Below are 24538 nucleotides of genomic sequence, written 5' to 3'. Positions count from 1 at the left end.
CTTGCCTTCCATCTTTTCTGAGCTTTTCTTCTCTATCTTGCCTCTTGTATTTGTGTTCTTCTTTCTTTGTTTTCTCTTCCCTTTCTTCCTTTCTGTGTCTGTCTTCCCGCCTTTGTTTTTCCTCCCTGTCTCCTTTTCTATGCCTCCCGTCTTTCTCTTCCCTTCTATGTATATCATCCTTTCTATATTTTTCCTCCTTGTCGTCCTTCCTGTGTCTTTCTTCTCTTTCTTGCCTTCGGTGTTTCTCCTCACTTCTGTCTTTATCTTCCCTCTCCTCCCTCCTAGGCCTGTCTTCCCTCATGTCCTTCTTTAAACCCTCGTGCTTTTCAGCTGTCTTACTCTTTTCTATTTCATTTTCTCTAACTGATCTTTTGTCCTTTTTTTCCCTCAGCTGATCAACATTAAGTACATTTTGCTGTTTTTTTGGAGAATCATCAACTTCACTTCTTAGTTTCTCATATTCCTCTTTTTTATAAGACTTTTTGGGACTGGAAGATCTTCCTCTGCGTTCCCTGTGTTTGTCTTTCTCATTGCCAACATCATTTTCAAGGTCTGTTTTATGATATGACTTTCGGGGGCTCAAAGATCTTTTGCGGGTGTCTTTGTCTGAGCGTTTCAAATCCATCTGTTGAGAACTCTTGTGTCTTTCTGATACATTGCTGTCACTTTTCCTGGGACTTGATGATCGGCCTCTCTTTGTGCTGCTTTCTTGCCCCGATTCAAGTGGTTTCTTTTTGGAAGAGTTTTTGGGGCTCACAGACCTCTCTCTTTGCTTGTCTTTGTTTTGAACTAAAGATGACAGCTGATCTGACATATATTCCTTCTTCTCATTGATGTTATCACTTGGCAGTTCTGTGATATCTATATTTTGCTGCCTATCATTTGCAAAATCCACTTTTCCAGTTTCATAAACATCCAAAATTTCATTATCAGATGCTGTTGAATGAAAAACTCCAGGATTTGGATCTACATATGAAGTTGATAAAAAAGCTGAATCGTCATCATATATTATATTTGCAGATGGTGGATGAGAACTGTCCAGATTATCTAAATGAACAGAACACACAAATTAATGTTATTGTGCACTGTACGGAAATTAAATAATTTATAATATTTTTACTCTTCAACAACAGATATCTCATGCAGGAGGATTACAGATAAACCTGTGATACAACATAAATCAGTGCAACATGCATTTGTATAACTTCAAACCACATATGAGGTAGTACAATGTGATATTTAAAAATGTGAGCAGTGAACTGCATTCCTACATCTTTTTTTTTTACATAAGCAGTGTATTCTACGCAAAGTATTCACACAATGGACAAATGAAAATAGAATTAATGATACAAGGAAGAATTGCATGGAACAAAAAAGAGCATTCCAGGATAAACCCCAGATTCTACCCAACATGCAATAACAGAGTGGCACGCTTATGTTTGCACTGCTGTTACAGACAAGAAGCTAAGACGTCAGACTATATTATGTTTGCCAATTTTATAGATCTATGAATTTAAGCATGGTTAACAACTCTGTCCTAAGGGGGCAGAGAGGTTAGCTGTCACTGGCTGCTGGGACGCAATTCTAATTTATCTTAGATAACCACTTGAATGATTTTTTTCTTCAGTACGTATATGCGTGCAAGGATTAGTAATGTGATTTTGTGTAGGCTGGTTAACTGTTTGATTTAGGTGAGTAAATTTAAAGTGTTTTTTATTCTGTAACCAGTAAAGTCTGTACAAACCAGTGTGTAATTTCAGTATCACTACAATGTAGCTTGCCAGAAAGACAATCTATTATTTATAATTACACACATTCATGCAGTTGGGTGTATGCATGCACATAACCACAGTTTACAGACTTCATACATTTTGAAAAGTATTTGGAATGAAGATAACCCATATTCTAAAGACTTATAAGGCAAAAGGTATATGCCACATCTTAAAAAAAACAAAAAGCAATTTACAACCTGGTATATGTTTAAAGGCTAGCAGCCCCTGTACCGCCATTTAAATGTGATTGGTTAGGGTGAGCGTGCACATGAATAATAATGAACACAAGCAGATAGAGCAGACAAAACACAGCGAGGACAGAGGAATATGTGAAAAAGCTGAATTAAGAGACATGCACATTTACCAAATCTTTAAGGGAAAGACCAAGAAAAGCACGAGAAAGCCTTATTGCTGATCAGATTTCACGTAGGAGCAGAGGCTGGAAGGAGTCAAACCTGAGGAGAAGGAAAACAAGCCTGGAACAGAATTCCAACATCACCAAAGCATAGCTAGCAACAGTTCACACTTAGCATTGTGTGGCAGGAATGCTTGCGCACTGGTTAGATCACTGTATGGGCAAAATCTGCCAAGAAACTCGCACAAAATCATCTCTGCTGTACTGATACTAAGAAGCTGCCAAAAATAGCCAAACAAGAGACAATATACATAGAATGTTAGCATAATTACAAATAACATAATGTGCCTTAATTCTCTTGGTATATAAAAATAAGTAAAACAAACTTTTACATAATAAGTGTTTAAAGCCAGAAAAAAATAAGTGAACTATAATTAAATCTCAGTGTTTGGTTAAAAAAATATGTGGAAAATATGTTAACAGCAAACAAGAATCTAATGCTCTGAAAAACTGGGTTGTACCACTTGTAATTCACACAAAATTGTTAAACTCATGTGAAAAAATAAGTCGAGAAATCTACTGCATCGTGGGAGCAGAAGACTATTACATGAGCATATATGTTGTCCAAAGCTGAGTAACACTGTGTTAGAAAGAGAAATTCTAACTTGCTCCTTTTACTCCTGAAGGATCTGGCCATCAAGAACAACTTTTATTATGACTTGTTCCACATTTTTGTATTGCTGACATGTCCCTAGAACACAAATTGTGACCGCTCCTGTCATATCTTCTTCCACAGGTTTCTCCTGTATGTATATCTTACCTTATGCAATCCTCTTCTGTACATACTAACTGTTCTCTTGCCCTACACACTTCTCTCCTGCAAATACTGACCACACAGTTTCAATAAAGATTGTCAGTGGTAGAGTTTCCAGTTCAGTGGGGAGATTTTCAATTCACATGGGTTCTTTCCCATGCTGTTGAAAGCAAGTTTTTGGCTGGTGTTTTACTAAGTAAAAAACTAGAGGGATCACCAGCAAACTTAACATCCAAATATGTTGTTAAAAGGTCACCTATATTCAATGAAAACAGCCTTTTTGTCAGCTGACGTCTCCTTTAACCTAAGTTTTTTGTTTTCATGCTAAAGCACAGTCACAAATTCCTACATATCTGCATCATCCATATCTTTAGAAATGGCTCAGCCTACACAATGGGTGTCACCACTGCAGGAATCTCCCTAGAAGGAAAATCAACAAATGTTGCATTTTAACAATATGACTGATACTCACCGTAGTCTGGAATAAGTCCTGTTCCTGGCCTAAGTAACAGGAGTACTTTTGTCCCACCAGCCTGGATCAGCTCAATGGCTCGTGTGTGAGTAATGCCTTGTGTGGGCTCTCCATTGATTTCCACTATCTGATCCCCAACCTGAAAAATACAACATCAGTCAAACAGAGGTCAGAGAGAACATAATATGGTAAGCTATTCAAAAACTAAAAGCAGACTATAGTCTTGTAAAAGTTACAGCCTCGGGAACAACCTTTGCTTAAGACTATATCTTTAAGTCCCACATTACATCTATCAGGGTTTGCAAATAATTGTAAATGATCATTCAGTAGGGTGTATTAAGAATATATTTAGCAAGATCAAAAATAATTTTACCTTAAGGATAGGACTTTTTAGGTGTGGACAGTGTTACTACAAAAGTTTTACTTTAAAATTTGCTGTACAATTTTATTTTCTCAAAGTAAAACATTTGTAGTAACACTTTGTACACCAAAACTTTGTTTAAAAGGGATTTTTCCCCCTTTCCCCAAAATATTGACCTCTTTGCTCCAGTAAGAATATAATAGAATAAACCATATTACCATTGGTAATGCAGCTTTTGTATCCTCTCCCCTTTGCTCACCAGCAATGCTCTAAGATTTGAATTATTTAAGATAAGGAGGCAATTCCATCAAAGCCCTCTTCTCTTCTGGAGATACCTTATTACAAACCCCAATTGCCCAACCTCTCTGTCTCTCCATTTACCTTCGAACATACCCCTTTAAGAAGCTGCCAGGGAAGGGACAAAGTAGAGCACTACACGGTGCCACTACAGAGTTCTGAGGGTTGCCAACAATACATCCAAGATGTATCCAAGCAGCAGGAAATTTAAATGCACATACAAATAATTGTAAAAAATGGTTACTGAAATAGTCTGGCAACAAGGAGTATGTAATCATTTTTGTGTTTCTTGATCATGCCCTTTGAATCAGGTCACATTTTAATTAAAAGCAAATGCACAAAATTAGTTTTTTTGATGCCAATGACCTTTTAGAGGGCAACTCTCATCTAGTTCATAGCAATCATAGCAATCCACCCAAAACTAAAGTAAAAGTTGTAGTGTACACTACAGGTTTGAATAAAATCAACGATCTTCGAGTCCTAGGCCTCTTCCTTTTAAATATTTTCTTCTTCAATTTTTTATCACAGAAAACGGAACACAAATGGATCCACCAAAGTATACAGGTCAATAGTTGAGAACTATGGAAAGAAGAATCCAGGGGATGACAAAGCCCATTAAGGTCATGTCAAAAATACTACTGCAGGGTACACTGTTCCTTTAAATGTGTTACACACAACATAGCCAGAGAATAAATTTACAGTTTTATAAACATTTCAACAGTAATAGAAGAAATGTAACTTTCTTGCCTATAGCCACTACACAGTTTATAAAATGGACAGCACATGCATTTTTCCTTACCATTAGCTTTTATACATGAGATACCTTGAATGTAATAGGGGATATTATTTTGGTCAATATGACAAGACAAAGCGAGTAACACCAACCAATAGTGTAGCGTGTAAGCCCCGTGCTCTTCAGAGCAAGTAAATAAAATCTCAGATACTACTATTAAAACCACTGGTATTTCTAAACTCCAAATTGTATTGAGGTGAAGAAACAATGGCTGAGTGCACTTCCATTACACATAAACACATTTGTTTCACTGGCTGAATCTAAAACTACAGCCTTTCAGCTCTGCTTAGTCATAATTGCTGTTTTGGCCTTGAAAGCTGCACAATGATGGCGATGGTCGCTTTAGTGATTCTGTCTTAGAAAGAGTCCTAAAACCTGACTGTATACAAGAAGCCATACTCTACAAACCGAACACATCTGTTACCAAAGATTTCTGCCTGCAGATTGCTGACCTATGAGATTTCCCAGCATCCATTCCTCTCATTTTTCTCCTATTGCTCATACTGACAGTTAAAGCCTGAAGCGTCAATAAAAAAAAGCTGTAGGTTTGGTTGGCGTTTGTTTACTGAAGTGTGAGTAGAAAGGCAGTGACTCAGCTCGCAGTAGTAGGCAATGTGACTGGCAAGCAATATCTTTGTGCAAAATCAATGACTGAGATTTGTAATATATATAAATAAACATTAGGGGAAACAGCCATGGCAAAGCATGGTGTTATGGTAAGGGGCTAGTCACATACATTTAGGATTCAGTTACCAATGAATTGGCCAATGGCATTTTTTATGTCTTGGATCTTACAACTGAATGCTCAAGTCCATGTGATATGGCCATTACATTTTCTGATTATTTTCTGTTACAGAGAAGACACCAGGAAATGTGATACTCCTCAAGCTGTAGAAAGACTGCTATGAAGGGAGCATGGAGTTTTGGCAGGAAAACTCTTTAAGGTGGACCAAAAATTGGAAGCTATGTAACCTATAGGCAAAACATAGGATTTGTGCTTTTCTACCAGTGGCACCATCTTTTTCAGGTACTTTCCAGGGTCAGTATTTACTAATGGGCTTAAAGCCTAGTACAGAAGTCAGATTTCTGTAGTTGAAAACCATCTTTTATTAGTTCCCAGTGACCGGAGAATGAAAAAGCAATGTACACACAGTACTGTTTTGTTGTAGGGAAAGGGGAGGGGGAAGAATGAGTGAGCGGCACCACAATGTGTTCTCCAAGTACAGAAATCATTTCCACTCTGTCATTCATCAATATGTCAGGGTGGATTGATAAACGACAATGGGGGATCGAAGTGCACATGTTGGATTTTAGACTGAAAGGAGTACTATTGACCGTCTCCGGCAACAATCTTTTAGGTCATGGTGACAATCATCTGGCATATAGCTTAAATTTTTAAGTTTAAAATGAACGTAACAGAGGGGCTGTTCAGTTTTTGGCCTTGTTAAAAAAAAAGTCCAACAGATATCAGCCTACTTTTGCAGCCTTGTATCTCATAACTGGATACAAAGTTACAATGTTGCAGCCTGGGGAGGGGACCAAGGAAATGCTTTCACCTGACTGCAGCAGACAGATGACATTATCATCAGTCTAGGCCAGGGGTCTGCAACCTGCGGCTCTTCAGCCTCCTTGTTGTGGCTCCCTTCGGCTGCCGCGGGGAGATCTCTGATGGGGGATCCCCTTCCTCCCAAGACACTGCGGAGGAGGGGGATTCCCTATCCGGTGTTCTAATGAAAAAAATCTACCAGTGAAATAAATCTACCACGGGGGGTGTACAAATGGGTGTGTACAATGACATCCCCCTCCTTTGAACCCCAATTCCTCTGGAATGGGGAGATGTACAAAACCAAAAATGTAGGTGCAAGTGGGGGACACCTGTGACTAACACTCCCTAAAATTTAATTGTTAGGCTATCATCAGAACATAAAGAACTCTGCCCATCAAAAAAATCTACCGTTACACATTGCTGGAGGCACCTGAACCCCAATTTCTCTGGAACAGGAAGGGGGTACAGGTGAACAAAATTAGAGGTTCAAGTGGGGGACACCTGTGGCTAACACCTCCTAAAAACTCCACCCGTCAAAAAACCCGTACCCTGTTACACATTGTTGGAGGCTTCTAGCACCTAAACCCCAATTTATCTGGAAACGGGGGTACAGGTGAAAAAAATTTGAGGTGCAAGTACGGGACACCTGTGGCTAACACCTCTCAAAAATTCATAAAAACTCTGCTTATCAAAAAAATCTACCCTGTTACGTTAGAAGCCTCCAGCTTCTAATGTAACAGGATGATACGTTAGAAGCTGGAGGCTTCTAGGGGCATAGTTCAGTGACAGGTAACAGGTAAAATTAAAAAAATATTACAACTTTTAAAAGTTTATAAACTGTGTTATGTTTTGCGGCTCCAGACTATTTTTCTTTAGTGGAAGAGGAGGCAAAATGGCTCTTTTGATAGTAAAGGTTGCTGACCCCTGGTCTAGGCAAATAAATTTTTTTTTTTTTTTGAAACCTTATACTGTTTTACTCAATTAGGTCCTTAATGAATTCTTGCTGACCTGTAAAGTTACCGAAAGTACCAATTCTATAAAAGCAATAAAATACAACAATAAAATACAATGCTATATAATCTGTACCTTTCCACATGTAAATATGTTTATATGCAAAAAATTTACCATCAATACAGTTCATATAAAGGTAGCATAAATGCACTGTTTTGTGAGCCTCCAAATGCCATCTTGTATCATGTAAAGAATTGTGCAGACCTAGGTGTGTCTTTATGTAACAGATGTACATGCTGTGTTGACGTAATGTTTGCTGTTAATCTTTGGGAGAAAAAAAAAAGTATATTCCCTGGTGTCAGATAACTAGGAATAATTTAAATTTACTTTGGCCAATATAGTCCATGTTCAAGGTAAATGGCAGTCAGCCATGACTGAAGAATAGTAGAAAACTGACGAAGAATAGTAAAACGAATAAGTGAGAAAGGTTGCACAGCACGGATCAAGCATTGAAGATCATAAAACTTAAACAGAATTAAGGAGAGGGTGCTTTAGCTTTACCTTACATGGCTTGCTATATGGAGCTGTTCTTTCTGTTTTGGACATTTAAATCTAAAACTCAAACTGAATCATATTAAATCTAATTGCATATTTCATATAAAAATGTGGGTTGATAATTTTGCAGTTAGCACTGGTAATATAAAAACAAAAACTACTGCAAAGCTAAATCTGCTAGGCAATGTTCTAAGATCATAAATAGTTTAAAATCCTAATACAAACAGCAATAAAATGCATGCAATTTCCTTTGCAAGCCAACTGCTTACACCTTTTCCAAATGTAATATATCCGTATTGCTTCCACTGTAAACGTAGGATTTACAGGGGCTATGGTCAACTGTGTTAAGATATATCAGAACCACACAGGTCACGATTTACTGCACTCATAAACCAAAGTTAATGTGCACAAGGATAAAGGATACCCTTGTGCATAACATCTTGTGCTGCAAGTATAGGTAACCATGACAACACAAAAAAATATCTGAATAACACAAAAATCATATTTTGATGCTTTGAAAAGATACTTTCCACACCTGTCATGCTCTCATTAGATAAACTGACCTTTCTAAAGGTAGTGTTACTGTAGAATGTGTTAAAGGTATCTTTGTTCCCTTATGCTACATGTATGCCCTCGGCAGTAATTACTGAAGATTTCTGTTGCCTACATCGGCACCTTTAATCTGAGTTCTTTTTCACATTCTTATTAGATTAGTGGTGAACGGATTAGTGGCTGCTGTGTAAATGTTTTCACTGCCACTGCAGCAAGCCAGTTGTCAATGCAAATTTCCCCAACATTTTCATTGACAACTGGCTTACTGCTTGCGGCAGTGAAATAGGACCACCCTAATACAACCAGCCAATGAGAACACTCAGACACTTGTGAGCGTTTCATTGGCTGGTGGTGTTATGGCAGTCTTATACCCCGACTCCCACCAGGGTGTAAGACTTTCAAATGAATTTTAGGTTTAGTTCAGAAATCTTCCATTTAGTGGATACATAGATTGCACATGGTACCTATTATTATTTTATTATGGTTTCATTTTATTCATGTTTAATCCTTTTTGGCTGTCACTTGCAAATCCTTAAGAGAAACATTACCAAGAACTACAAGATGAAATGCTGCTGTGAGGGATATACCGCTGATAAAGATTTACTGCTAATAGTTCTGCAGCTACCCATCACTGATCTAGGCATATGTTATACTATTGAAATGACAGGTATTGACAGAGCTGTCAAAGCAGTTACTACATTACCCATGCTAATATGTACCCAGGACTTGGAACACAAGGAAATTACCTAATGTTTTCTTACTTTGGTAACTGATAACATAATCTTTACGTTTAACGGTTAAATACATACATGAATACGTCCATCCTTGATGGCTGGCCCATCTTCTGCAAGGCGGAGGATAAACAGTCCCATGTTATACTCTTTTCCTCCACGAAGGCTGAACCCAAAGCCTCTAGGTCCTCGCTCCAGCTCCACAGGATAACAACCCACATGCTGAAAATATACACATACACATTTCATACATATTTCAGGGAAACGTTGAATCCCCACTTATAACAAAAATGTTCTACTGAGCAAGCAATCACTGTAATATTAGAAGGGATTTACAGTAGAACTATTTTCCCCACATATGGGCAGCACAGTGGTGGACTGAACAGCAGGGAATTGAAATGTGGGTTTACATAGTTGAGGTCTTAGCATAATTATCTGCATGTGGTTAGGATGTTGTCATCCATGGAAAAAATGGATTCTTCTCATTATTAAAAAACATTTAGAAAACAAAAATGGTTAAACTGCCTTTAGTTAAAATGTCTTTGTTGCAAAATACTCCCTATTATAAAGCTTAAAAAACGTCAAATCAATTTGTACAGTACATTGATTCAATTGGTCTGACAGGTTTTTAGATTTGATCTGAAGGTCAATAAAGTTTACTGACAAATGTGGAAGTCTACCAGATAATAACTGGAACAGAATGTTCAGCCTCAATATTTACAGGTAGAGGTAAACATTGTTACTGTGTCTTTATTCATAATTTTCCAGTCATCTACATTAAAGTTCCCTTGGCATTTGTTAAACACTCGTGATACTGAATACATACAGATACCTCACCAAGAACAATAGACTACAGAACCTCTACACCCAAGCTCTAACCAGTAGAAAACCATGGCACTGCACCTTGTGATTTGACCGACTATCAGATATGGTGCACACATATAAACGTTCCCATGTCTTAGGGATAAAAGAAGACAGGATGAGTGCTTTTGGAGGCTGATAGCTCTTGATATCCCAGAAAAGCCCTACAGTGCTCACTCTACATTAGAGTGTGACAGACAGCACAAAGTAAAATATTAATGTACAGCCTGCATATTTTCCACTGATATTACTTTTTGCAGAAAAAATATAATTTAATTGCTGACAAATGCTTGCACTTGAACCAAGGATTAAAGGATGATAAAAAAACTAGAAGAAAAAAAAAATATTACGGTGGCAAATGATTCCTAGGTATGTAAACGTTGGTGCTACAGTTTCTATTCAACTATACCCACTTGTGTGTGTCTGCCTCCTGCAGGCAAGGTATGTACAGCATCGGGTTTGTGATCAGTCCATAAGAACCTGTACGTGGCAGATGGGTCTGCTTTACTGCTGTCTGCATCCAGAGTGTTTCTGAAAAAAAAAATACATTCTAAAATTCACACCATTATACTCTACATCCATACAATACAATGTTATAACCCCTAACAAAAAGCACAAGTAGAATTACTTAATAGGCCAATAAAATATTATTAACAGTGTGCAAAAAGATTTCAGTTCTAACTAAAAGAGGCCCTTTGATCTTTTAAGTGGAGCTTTTACTAAAAAACAGCCTTTTTTTTGGGAGGGTTGCTTGTTAAAAGCAGATGGGGTTTATAGTGGTTTAACACTGCTTTTCCTTATACACAGGAGGCTACAACAGTCCACATGTTTAAAGCATTCATCTCTTAATATAAATATAAACTGTGTATACATCACCTTTTCTGAACCACAAAGGAAATGAATTAGACAGAGAACTGCATTTACTATTCACCTAAATGACAGTCAGGTAAAAGGACATGTCAGTATCTCTGTCTGAGCTACAGACTTGCTTTCTGTCACAATTTCAGCTTTGTGAAGTGAGAAAGCAGGGACATTACACTGTAACCAGGCCAAGTGCATTCAACAGTTCAACATGTAGCCAACTTTCTGTCCTTTCAATTTTTTATGTAGCTGTTTGTTTCTATTATAAAGCAGGAACTTAATTAGGAAAAAAATATGAAACTTGTAGAATTATCAGATTATGATTATGTGAACTCCAGAAGATACTGTAGTGACCTTCAAAGGAGCAACACCACCCCTTTCTTGGCTGCTTCACTTAGTGACACAGTAGAATATAAGTGGAAGTGTGCTTTACTCTGAGAGTATCATGGTCCAAACAGAAATAGAAATCCCTGGCCTAGGAAATATAGTAACCTGAATGGTGTGGATCATTAGCTTTTTTTTCTAACCACTGCATTCAAACAGACTTGTTTTGTTTTAAAAAATGTTGAAGTTTGTCTTTTGCCTGCAGCATTCTTTTAATAGAGTAAGAGGTCCCAGTATAGTATAGCAATAGTGCATCAGCATAGCCTTTCCTTACCTGTCTAAAGTTCCATAATTTGGTTGTGCTTGTCCCATGGCTCGATGCTGAGGTGCAGGGCTCTGTCTTGCAGAATTTGAGCCAGATGGAGGACCTCTGTGTTCTAACAAAAGGAGACAATATCGGGGCTGGTATATTAATTTGCACTGAAATTTTGAAGAAAGTTAGAACACTTGAACACATTCATTTACATTTACTGTAACATCTTCTGCTGAGCCTGCCAAAGCTTGGATTCATTTTCAGTGTATTGCCAATCTCACTCTGGGTAGAGCACTTTGCAGACAGCTGTGTAGTAACAGAAGCCCTCTATACAGCTCTTTGGGCAATTCAGATAAATATTAAGCTTTCCCGTGTCCAAAATGAATAATAAAAGCCCCCTGAACTGTCAATTATTTACTGCTAATAGCTTTAAAATGCTGGCAGCATTAAAATGAAATGGAGTAGGTTCTATGATATAATTGGGCCAGCCTGATGTACTGAATATGCTTTAAAATGAATATGCATATTGTAAAGTATGGCTTAAAGAGACAGAGATAGATAGAGAGATAGATAGAGAGAGAGAAATAGAGAGAATGCAACATGACATGCTAGCCTACTCAATGGGGGCAGGAACACCCAAAACTCCCAGGTCGTCAGGAAAACAATCTTAAATATAGCAGGGCAAACTCACTGTTGGAGTATAAAAGATATATACGGCCAGGGACTGACAGCGTAGCAAACTTAGATTATTGCTAAAATATCACTTTTGGGTAGATGGAGCTATTAGGACCTCTTTAGACCTTTCAAGTCCACTGCGGTAGGTTGTTGCACATGTTTCAAGATGCAGTGGGTTAGGATAGCCCAATAATATGGAATGGGCTGGCAATGCATCTCTTTGGCTAAAAGAAGTGCACTACCCAGTACTACAATTGTGTGTTGAGTACTACGGTAAATGACTAGTGAATGAATGAGAAATTTCCCTGTTGGTGAGACACACACCAGTTAAGCACCCAACATGGGCTCTAACTGTTCTCACTCAAATTTAACAGAAGAAAAAGTTTTGGTTAAATCTAAGCTTCAAGAGTGCACATGACATCAATTAGTTTCTTTATATCTCTCAAGCTGATCTAAAGCAAGCCAGGTCTTGTATGCAATATCGAAAAAAACTATATACCAATCAAGGAAGGCATAGATTTTAATAATAATGGTTTTTACTTTTACATTATAGTACCTCATGTCTTTAAAAAAAATAATTTAACTCAAAAGCAATGGGTTGCTTTAGAAATCCAATCAATCCCCACCACAGACCTAAGTCTGGTAATGTAGATATCTGATCACTTAAAAACATATTTTAAAGTGGGTAGAAGAGGGTTAATCATCAGAACTCTGCAGTACAGATCCACCTAACAACCATACCAAGTCTTGGCCTCCTTCCTCACATCTTTGTGCTGTTCCGGCTGTAGACCAGCTGTGTGCAGAGATAACAACTGAGGAATTGAGGGGGCTCAGATATGCAGCCAAGAAGCTAGGAAACCAATGAAACATTTAGCCGCAGTCTGATGTTGCTCTCCCATTCAGTAAAGACTCTGCTAAGCCCCTCATTTGGAACTGTAGCTGGATGGGCTCAAAGCCAATAGCAGACTGTTCAGCATGCCAATATGATATAAGCTCCTCTGACTTGGCTTATAAAATCATAAGTATCTATGTGTGCAAAATGAAAGAGGTCATATTAGAGTACTAGGAAAAAAATGGAATACATTTTAAATTTAAAAAGTGGCTCTTTCATGCAAATCTCCTTAACAGTCCAGCAAACCAAGAGACTGTTTATAAAGGAGTAATTGGCAACATGCAAATATCTATGCATATGTTTATTAGGCTAACTATGTTTACCTGTGCAGCTCCCATTACTGGTGTGACTTCTGTGCAATAATATGAATAACCATAAAACTTTCCAAACTTAGCAAATCAGACTTATAACCTCTAGGCTGCTGTAAATTTACTCATGCAGTAAGGTCTGTCCCCAACACAGCATAGGTTAAATTCTTGTTTAGCCAAGAAGAAGGACAAACAATTACTATATTCCTAGTTGTCAGCTGTTCAGGAAGTGCATATATACCTTACCATACTCGAAAACCCATGACCCATTTCAGTGTCCTGCCTGAAACCTTATAGCACAGAACACACAAAATAGTAATGCTGGTTAATTATGACATAGTGAGGATTGATAAATTCCAGCTGTACCAACATACACATAAACATAAACTTGAACCCTGGATGGTTTCTGCACACACAGTAGAGGATTGCTTAAACAGTTCCAAAATCAATCAGCTCTGCATCAGATTGTTCACAGCACGTAACCACATATATCACAAAGACATTCAACAAATGTCTTGAAGCCAGTTGTAAGCAATGTAACCATTATCTAACATCTATAGATCAATTCTCACCACCACAGCTATGCTTGGGACTACAGATGTATTAGTTTTTCTAAATAAAACAACAGTATCAATTCATCAAAAAAAATAAGAAAGGCTGCTAAGAAAAAAAAGCATTTTGATTTCCAGTTTAAACCCATCAACTGCCGTTTCGTCTATAATTGACTGAAGGGATCTCTGCTAGCAGTCACTTTTTTTTAAATATCAAAGAGTGACTTCAATCATTGAAACAATATACTACTCTTAAAAACCAGAGATTATAATGAAAACATTCACTTTTTATAAATATAAAAGAAAGTTTGTCAATTTCATTAAATATTTAGGAACAGGTAAACTGAGCCTTTCATATTTTCCTGCATAAAACAGATGACTGAAAGTCTAATATTTGCACTGAAATGAGAATGTACCCTTATGCTAATCCATCTGCTTTCTGGATTAAGGTACTTATTATTTGGAAACGGGCAAAGCCATCTATCTGGCAAAGGAATTATAACGCTTCTAATTAAACTGCAGAGTCACTGTCTTGAATAAATTGAAGGAGTAGGCTCTAACAAATGTAGGTTTTATTTCTCTGACCTGAGAATACCTCTAAGAAAAAGAGGTGTGTGATTGACAGAGTTAAAAAAAAACAAGCTAAGAACTGGATTTTACCCTATTGTAGATACATATTCTACACTGTCCAGAAACAAAAGCTGCTGATGACCTACTTTACAACTCTGCTCAGGCCAGGAATTTTTTTTATTTGTAACCGGATTATACACTGCTTAATTGTACAAAGCCTAAAGGCAGCTAAAAACTAAAGTTAAAGTGGTAACTCTTAATGAAAAACTGTAAATAAAAGTTAAATAGCATAAAAGTTAAAGGAATAGTTCAGGCTAAGCACTGCCCAATATCCAGGACAGTCTTTGAAACTCTCCTTCTCCTTGTGCATTTATTATTCTACAAATAGCTTAATAATGTGCATGTTCTTATTTGCCAAGGAAAATGGCAAGCACTGTTCAGCTGTGGTATTGTACCAAGGCTAGGTGGATACCATTAGATTACCACGGAAGGAGCTCTGTTATTCAGAATAAAAATGTTTCAAAGCTAACCTTTGGCCACACTGAGCACTGCCTTGTACCAAAAGTCCCTTCACAAAACCCTGATGGAACCCAAAAAAGAGAATTTTATTATGTTAGCATGTAGGCTTTTCAATAGCATGATAATTGAGGCTGTATTAAAAGCTGCACCAGTTTTTAGCCAGTAGACAGTCAATTAAGACATTGGTAATGGCTTTTAGAAAAAAAAAGTACATTGACCTTTCTTATACAGTTTAAAATTAGAGGACACTAGAGAAAGTTTTTGGAAGAGCTAGATCAGGGGTCTGCAAACTCCAGCCTTTAGGCCAGATACGGCCTAGTCGGTAGTTCGTTCCGGCCTAAGGCCCCCTGGCCGATCCGGCCTAATGCCGGCCGGCAACCCAGGCCTCAGAGCCAGATCTGCCAGGGGGCGTTAGGAACAACCGGAGCTACCTGAAGGTAAATCCCTCCCCTCCTCAATGCATACGGGCGCTCCCTGGTGGTGGGCGGAGCCATTAAGACGGGACTCAGAGTCCGGCCTAATGTACCCCCGCCCACCCCATAAATGGCCTAATGGTCATAAAAGTTTGCTGACCCCTGAGTTAGATCTTAGATAATTTATTGACATTTTTTTTTTAGCATGGAGACCACCTGCTTTGACTTGTCCCAGGAGCAGGCAAGACTAAAAAAATGCCATGGTGCTCTAGAGCTGGTGGGACCATACCAGGTCTTGAACATTTTTTCAACACGTTATATTTACATCATGTAACGCATGATCCAGTTGGATTTCAGACTGCCTATACTCATTTCCAGTACTTTTCTTTTATATGCATGCCCCTCCTCAGACTAAAAACCATTTGTCCTTGCAACAATATGCAATGTATAAAAACTGAGGCACCATGTGATGAATTGAAGAAAAGTCAAGGCCATCCTAAATCTATCAAAAGTTAGCTATAATTCAAATAAAAAAAAACAAAAAACAATATAATCAAAACACAATACTTTCATGGATGCTCTTATAACAAAGATCACAACAGATGTAGAATGTACTGTATGTTTGGAGAAAAAATAAACTAAAAAAAAAAAAAAAAATAAAAGAGAAGAAAGGTGTAAAAAAAAGGAAAGAAAGGGGAGTAAACAGAGAGAAGGAAAAGGAAAGGGGGAGAAGAAAAAAAAATGATCAGAAGGGAAGAAGTGGGAAAAGAAATGAGGGAAGAAAACGGAGAGAAGGAGAAAAGAGAAAGGGAGAGAAAAAAGCAAAAGAAAATGGAGAGGGAGAAAAAGGAAAGGGAAGAAAGAAGGAGGACAAGGGAAAAAAGGAGAAAAAAGTGGAGGTGAAAAAGAAAAGTTTAAGAAAGGGGAAGAGAGAAAAGGGTAAAAAAATAAATAAAAATAAATTATTATTTAAAAGTGTCAGTTGCTAACTGAAGTGTCATAATTCATTCAAATTTACACACCCACAAAACATCTCTCTTAATTTAGCCTATATTCATTCAATAAAAAGAAAAACTTACTTCAACACCGTCTTATTAGACATCAGAGTCTTACCTTCCTCTGCAATCACTGTCAGGGTGACAGTGTTCCCAGCATCCTTTATAAGCTGTACAATGTTATCATGTGACAGCTCCACAATTGATTGGCCATTAACAGCTGAGATCCTGTCTCCAACTTTTAGTTTTCTGCATCGGTCAGCAGGACTACCTTCTATTACACGTCCAATCTTGTGAGGAATAACTGCAAAAAGAAAAAAAAGGGGGATCAACTTTCTTTGTCCAACTCCAGCCCTCAATGGTCACATACAGACCAGAAATTTAAATAAAATAGAGCGTAATTTTCTGACTATCTGAAAACCCTATGTTACTAAATTTACTGCGATGTGCTAGAGAAATAATAAAATGTTTGTGGATCCTGGCCCTTGAGGACTGGATTTGGACAGCCCTGGTCGATATGATTTTTTGAGTTTCCATTGAACACAGTTCTTGATCTAGTGCTGGTAAAATAAAAAAAGAATGTATTATAGTCAATTACAGTCCTATTATCCACTGGATTTTTATTTTTTGGTCACAAAAATACAGGTATATCACACAGTTCTGACCTGTACAGTGCATTGAAAGTTCTAAATAATTTGCATTATGTAAGAAGCCATATTATAGTAAATAACACTGGAAAATAAGCCCCTCCATCAAATAGAAACTAAAGCTCCTTTCACACACATTACTGCTTTGTGCTTTTTTATTACACCTTTGTCTACACTCCTCTCCCAATAGGGTTACCTGAACTCTATATGCAGCGCTGTCTACTTATTATCTCACAAATCATCATAACTCGACCATAGCTGAAAACTGAATGCTAATATCTACACAATTTCACTTCAACATTTAAGAAAAGGAATAGAACTATAGTATAAAAAAAAAGTGTGGGGCTCAATAAAATTGCAAAATCTTCAACCTGCAATAGCTCACAGAGCAGTGCAACTTATAAAAATCTACCAGGCAATTAAAAGTAAGTACTTTACACCAGAACAAAATATTTCCCACCATTTTTAAAAAAAACACGCTGACATTGCTTTCTCTCTGCCCTAATTGATAAAGATGTTAATTTTAATAGTTGCTGATAAGAGGTTTTATTTACATTTAGCACTTTCGAACGTAAAACCCACATTGTTATATATATAGAACGAAAAGCCATTTTTCTACATGACTGGGCAATCAACATAACAGATCCTCTTGTTAAAATAGGCCACGCTAATAGTGCTGCACCTTTACGCGACATTATTATTCAGGCAGATTTCTGGATTGTGAACTAATTGACTCGTGTTCTCTTATGCCCGTACGTTTCCCTCAGCACAGTGAGGTATTGTTAATGCACGCAACATCTGTTTGAACACATTAAATATGAACTACCATGAAGGATAATGCATAACAGTGCTGGAATTTTTTGCCAGCCAGGTGGATTTGGAGCAGAAAAACAACCTCTATGCTAATAATGTTTATATAGTTTTTTCAACATTGTGCTAAAAAACTCACCAAGAGAAGAGGCAGCACACAATGCTCTTTTGTACAAAGCTCAGTATTGCAATGCATAACTATATGATGTGTCATTTATGTACAACATAACTATAATTAACTGCAAATGTGACAGGGCTATGGTTCAGATTCGGAATTTTGGGCCCAGAGGAAATCAACTACACCTCATCTACTTAACATTTTCATGCAGCAGCCTCCACAAATCTTAGTCCCCAACAGGTAGTGGTTATAAATAATTCTGAAGTCAGGGCTTTAGAAGGATATTGGTAATTTGAAAACATTTACTTTTTACACATTCAAAGTAAGAAGCAACTGTAAACAAACTGTTTTTCCTGCATTTTTTTCCCAGAGTGTTTTGAAAGCTGTAATCTTAGACATAGGTCACTGTAATTACCTTGTCAACACTCTACACTCTACTGTGCCAAAGCCAACATGACTGCAGACCTGGAGTGATTATATGGAGGGATTCAGGGATTCCTACAAACCTGAAATCTGATTTCCACAAATAGATGTCTGGAAAATGTGTGATACAGATCTAAAATGCAGGGGTTCAGCAACTGGTTTGTTTATTCAGTTATTTCAATAATGCAGTGGGATACAGCAAACATCACATATTGCTACTCAAACTAAAGACACTGAACCAAACAGGTATGCAGACCAAATAGCTACCTGTTTTTACTCCTGGTTAGCATTCATGTTTTCTACACAGTAGGGTGCAAACTACATACAAGCGAAATCTAAACAAAGCAGTATTTACACTGGCCAGAACCTATAATGACCACTTTCAAAGTGCAGGGGAAGAAGACAGCGGAGAAAGCAGTTATAATTATAAAGCTGCTTGTTCCGCAAGGATATATAAAAAAAGAGGAGCTATACTTTAGTCAATTTGTTTTTGTTCATCAGTGGCATGCTGTAAGGGTTGATAATGCAGAGGTAGAACAGGTCAGGTTTTCAAGTGACATTGTTACAGCTTCATTTATCTTTTGATGCTGTACTTTACACACCTCAAAATTGCTCTTTGCCCTTATTTAGTGAACAAGTCCAAAAGTCATATGCTAGATTCTCTTACCTCCTGGAGGAGGCTTGTTTTTTGAAGTCAGGATGACAAATCCAAAACCTTCATTTTCTTTGCGCTGTAAGACAACGTCATACGCCTCTGCGGGTGTCTTTGAAGGTGCAGATACTTCAATGCGATTGAGCCTTGGAGAGCCATTAAGCGCAGGGGCTGCATGCTGTGGGTCCTCTTCCTCTTGTGCTTTGTCTGAAATTTGCAAGAGCAATTTGAATTTTGAAATGTGAAAGAGCAATAAAACCCTTAACAGACATCAAAAAACTTCAAATAAATAAATGAAATACAAAAACATTACCTTTTCATAGTTTTTTATAGATATAAAGTATTAATAATGACATATTTACCACTTTAGGGGGCAGCCTTTGACACCCACTAGGGGTATACAGTGTGGACCAACAAACCTTGCACTAATAAAAAAAAAAACACAGCTATAGTACAGCAGTACAGCAGATGAATATTCTATGTTGCATTACTACCATTGTCCTTCTCTTATGGGGAAGATTACTGCCCTGGTTACCTCTTACCCTACACTGTCACAGTTCACCAATAATAAATGATGATGCTACCACAGCAGCATAAAATTCTGTCTGTAATGTTGTTGTCGAATGTTGCTCACAAACTTAATGATAGCAAATATGAAAGTTTTTGGATATACTTCAAGTTGCTTTACAACTTTTTGATTCTTGAGTACAAAAAATGAAACCATATGACATAATACTAATAATGTATAATTGTAGTAGTAGATCCCAAATTTTCCAAAAAAATATCTAATGCCCTTTACATTATATTGAACTGATTTCTTATAGTTGTGCTGAAAAGGGGAGGCATAGAGGAAATGACAGATCATTAGTCTGTTTTCTTTCTGCAGTAGATATTTTCTTTAATTCTGACTTACCATGCCATACCATTGTGCCTGTGTGGAGATGGCTACCTTGGTAGAAGCAGGGTCTTACAGTCTCACGACATCACCAAGTCTCCTGAGCTCAGCAATTAGAGACAGCAGTGCCTAAGATCCCACACTACAGTTATGTAGCTATAAGATATATACAGACATAAAAGAGTGACCAGGCACACTCAGATACCAAGAAAAGCACTGTTTGTTTTTTTTTTTTTTTAAGAATTCCAAATTTTTTTGATGTGTTCCAACTACCCATGCTTTATTGGCGGTAGGAATACTGGTTGATTGGAATTGGTCAGGAGTAGATTGCAATCCGTCTGAACTTTCCATCCCAAGGCTACCCGTTTTGTTAATATTTTGTGTTATGTAATTCATACACATAAAAGCAAAACAAACTTAGATTGGGGCAATTTTTCAGCACAAACTTACTTACTGAATGTAATCTGGCAGAAAGCTGTAAGAATTTTTGCTTAACCATGAGATGTATGTTTCTTAATAAACAGAAGACAATTTCTTTGGCAGTGCTTCCCATTTGTTTATGGGAGATAATTACATTGATGTTTTCTAAAATGTTCCATCTTCTGAAAAGTAGCAAAGACAACACCTTAAAGCTCCCACTGGGCAAAATCATTTCTCATCAGCAGACATACTGCTCAGAATATGAGGTTTGGGAAACTCGCAACATTGATTTCATCTGTGAGGCGCTAAAACATACACTAGCAAAGAACAATGCATCACGATTCCTTTTATTGAACAGATCACCGAAAGTCTCCAAACAGCTTACTGCAGCGAGCAACTCAGAAAAGGTCAGAGAAAAGCTCAGAAAAGGAAAGAAAAAGGCAGCTTTGGATAAAATAATGTTGTGAGCCATAAAAGGGAACAATAAAACCGTACAAAAAAAAAAATAGGACTCGCTCTTGTCACTGTTGAACACACACCTGTAACTGGAGATGCAATAGCTCAATACATTATTTGGTATTGAATATAAAAAAAATATTTTTGAATCAATTTTTTTTTTTTTTTTTTTTTTTTTCCCCAGTAAAAGAAAATGACCTGAAATAGGTCAATTTCCAGACAAATATTGAAGCAGCGTATAACTTGAAAAAATGAGAAAATAACGTTTTCAGCTTTTTTCCTCCTTAGGATATTGCTCAGGCAAGCGCATGTGACAGTGTGACAGTGCAGAAGAGGAATTGGGAGACAGGGCAAAGCGCAGTCAACTTAAAACAGGAAGTTCAGGAATGGCAGAGTATTTAGGAAAGGATCACTGGATAATATTTTCTATGAAAGCTGTAGACTTTAAGAGATAAAAAAAATCAAGGTTGAGTTTAATTACGTACTTTAATGAAAACACCCTCCTGCTAAATGCAACACATCCGGTCCAATACTTGCTTTTGTCTTTGATCCAGTGATCTTCACTGTGCAGCCCTTTGCTTTGGAGAACATCATCATCTGGTTCTCTGTAGCCCGCTCATGCATATGGCAACTCCATTTATTTCTTTAGCCCTACTCCTCAGGTACACTATAGGCATTAGTGCAGCTCTCAGTAGAAATCAATAGAGACACTCCTTTTGTAAAGGCATTTTCAGGTGCCTGGCAGGGTCACATAGTGGAGATTGCTGGATCAGATCAGGTGGCCTGCACATAGGGGAGGGTTCGTGGGCTGAATTTAAGGGCAATCTTTACAATCTATTTTCCCTCTTTAAACATGGTAGACCCACGTTGTGAACATTCTACCAAATTAAACTTAAACAAGTGACTAAGGGGGGGTAGGGGATTCTTCTCCCCAATAAACTACATAGAATGGGGTTAATTGCTGTGAAACTTGAAAGAACAAATCATATAAATATTGAAACCTGTAAATAACTTAAAGTAAGACAGAAATCACACAGAACCTAACCCAAAAAGCCATAGCCTTAACAACACACATTTATACCAGTTGACCTTCATAACAAGTGTCTTACCAGAGTAGAAGATCTGTCTTCTCACTGTAAGCAGCACGTGACCATTACGAGCAGCATTTGTCATTAAATCCAGGACCTGCTTGTGAGACTTCCCTTTCACAGTTACACCATCAATACAGATTAGCTCGTCCGCAGCACGGAGTCGTCCATCTTTTTCTGCTGATCCTAATGGAATAATGGCTCCAATATAAATCTGCAAGATGAGACCAAATGTTAATTAAATACATAAGTGCTAATATTAAAGATATACAGATTTATAAAAATAAATAAATAAATGAAATAAATAAATCCTGAAATCCAGACTTGGAACAGGAAAGTGGAAAAAAAAAGTGTAGAAACGTGTCTGCTTCAGGTGAAAAAGAATGAACCAAAGTATCTGAAAGATAAAACTAAATAAATGAAGTTTCTCTTAAAGATAAATTCCAGGCTACTTTAACAATAACTCCAATTATTAAAGTATACTTATTTAGTTTTAATAAATGTATTTTAATTTCCTATGTGATGTTAATGGATATGGAGGAAACCATGTTTTTTAGTACTTTTCGTGATGGAGTTTTCAGCTACAATCATCTTTCTTTTCCTCACCCTTTGAAAACACATCCATCTCTTTTACGTGGGGGTTTTCAGGCTAATCAAAATTCAATGTATTATTAACAATCACAATATTTCAATAATTTCACATATACAATAAACGAATATGGGTCTGTCACATTATAGTCATGGGATTTCTGATCCTTCAGCTAGACAAATGAATTTCTATTATTTGAGCGAGAGATACGGTTCAAACCCGACATGTTTCGCTGACTGGCTTCCTCAAGAAATGTGCTGAGACCGTTAGTAGATGGTTTTTGCCATGAAAAGTCAGATTATTCAATAAAGCATGACAAGCATACCATACCCGGAATTTCTAGGAGTCAGGTTTAGAGTGCATGCAGAGCATGGCTAGGTGATGTACGCGTTTTGCAGGGTATGCAGCCGATTGAAGAAAGTAAGCCGAATTGAGTTTTTTTTTCAATTCTGGGTATAGCATGCTTGTCATGCTTTATTAATAATAAATGAATAATCTGACTCATCATGGTGGAAACATTCTACTAACGGTCTCGGAACATCCCTGAGGAAGCCAGTCAGCGAAACGCGTCAGTTTGAACCATATCTCTTGCTTAAAAAATAGAAATTAATTTGTATAGATGAAAGGTCGTAACTCCCATGACTATAATGGGACAGACCCATATTCATTTGTTGTATATATGAAATCATTGAAAACTTGTTATTGTTAATAAGATGTTGAATTTTGTCTGTCTTTATTCTTATTTTCGTAATATTTTTAAAGGAGGCAGCTCATATACTAACATATTACCCAGGAAGGGCAAAGAATTTCTTCACACCCAACATCTCTTTAAGTGGCTGAAAACAGTCAAGTTTCCTATTTATTTATTTATTTATTTTTACTCCAACTGTTCTGCCTGGTATACCGATAGGTAATACAGAACTATAGGTAGTTCTGGTAAAAATCTACATTCTTTTAATTAAGATGAGAACATGAAAATAAAGGGCCAACAAAGAAGCGATGTGTAATTGACTTAAAAAATTTTATTTTAGCTAAATCCTACAACAATGACCAAGACTGTACTCAGGGAAATTAACCTATATTCTTTCTTTAAGAATGTATTTGTCTTACAGTTTTCACACAAAATGCTGTGTTACATTTAACAAATTAGAGTGTGAAAAGAAAATTAAGTGGTCTAATTTTGGAGTAATTAGCTGCTGTGTTTCTTAGCAGTTGGTTCCTGTACTATATATGCAAATTCTGATACTACATGTCTAAAGGCAAACATTAGCAGAAGGAGCACGTAGAAAACAGTAGATGTAGAAAGCAGTAATAAGGTAAGGTACAGATTATCTAAACCTACAGTTATCCATATGGAGAATAGCAGTCAGGAAAAAAATGGCAGTAAAATGCTACAACTGCACACAGGGATAAAACTGGAGCAGGACAAAAAAGCCATGCAATTGCCTAGAGTCACCAATTTGGTTTCATGTTTTGTGCACAGAGACCACAAAACAAGCATTATGATTAGTTGCTGTGGATAATTGCTTCACTTTTCACCCCCATTTTCTTGCTCCAGTTTTGCTGCCTTTGTTGGCAGTTGCTAGTTTTCACAACACAACTCCATGAAGCAAACCTGCTCTGAAAGTTGGATTTTTTGAACACTGCGTAACAGAGGTTTTCATTCAAGTCAAGCATCAAAGACACAGGAATATAGCTGTTCTTAGCCAACCAATACCAAAGGTTTTCAAATATGAACTCCAAACATATGTAAAAGACACAAATCAATGCAGCTCTGTGTACAATAACACAACATTTAAGTGGGCCTTACGTGGACCATACAGTGAAAACTTTTTACAAGGACAGGAATGACACCAATCACGTGTAAGATTTATGCAAAAGTATAAAATCTGACTTTCATTACAGGTGGGTTGTGGGTACTCCAATATGCAAGGTATTGCATAGGATGCAAGGATGATA

General features: G+C 37.2%; 1 protein-coding gene across 1 annotated transcript in view; it reads right to left on the bottom strand.

The window, feature by feature from the left end:
• Positions 1-913: 913 nt before the first annotated feature.
• The window catches only part of MAGI3 (membrane associated guanylate kinase, WW and PDZ domain containing 3), a 195664-nt gene continuing 172039 nt past the window's right edge, over positions 914-24538 (bottom strand). The window contains exons 14-22 of the mRNA XM_072413280.1: positions 22012-22204; positions 19147-19338; positions 16600-16785; positions 11580-11682; positions 10474-10591; positions 9278-9421; positions 3414-3552; positions 2137-2227; positions 914-1047 (exon numbers count right to left, since the gene is read on the bottom strand). Coding sequence (XP_072269381.1) covers positions 2178-2227; positions 3414-3552; positions 9278-9421; positions 10474-10591; positions 11580-11682; positions 16600-16785; positions 19147-19338; positions 22012-22204 — 1125 coding nt within the window. The 3' untranslated portion in view covers positions 914-1047; positions 2137-2177. The remainder of the gene's footprint in view (positions 1048-2136; positions 2228-3413; positions 3553-9277; positions 9422-10473; positions 10592-11579; positions 11683-16599; positions 16786-19146; positions 19339-22011; positions 22205-24538) is intronic.

Source organism: Pyxicephalus adspersus, chromosome 1, assembly GCF_032062135.1.
Source record: "Pyxicephalus adspersus chromosome 1, UCB_Pads_2.0, whole genome shotgun sequence".
Classification (NCBI taxonomy): domain Eukaryota; kingdom Metazoa; phylum Chordata; class Amphibia; order Anura; family Pyxicephalidae; genus Pyxicephalus; species Pyxicephalus adspersus.
Note: the sequence above shows the minus strand (reverse complement) of the source record. Positions and strands in the feature narration are given on the sequence as shown.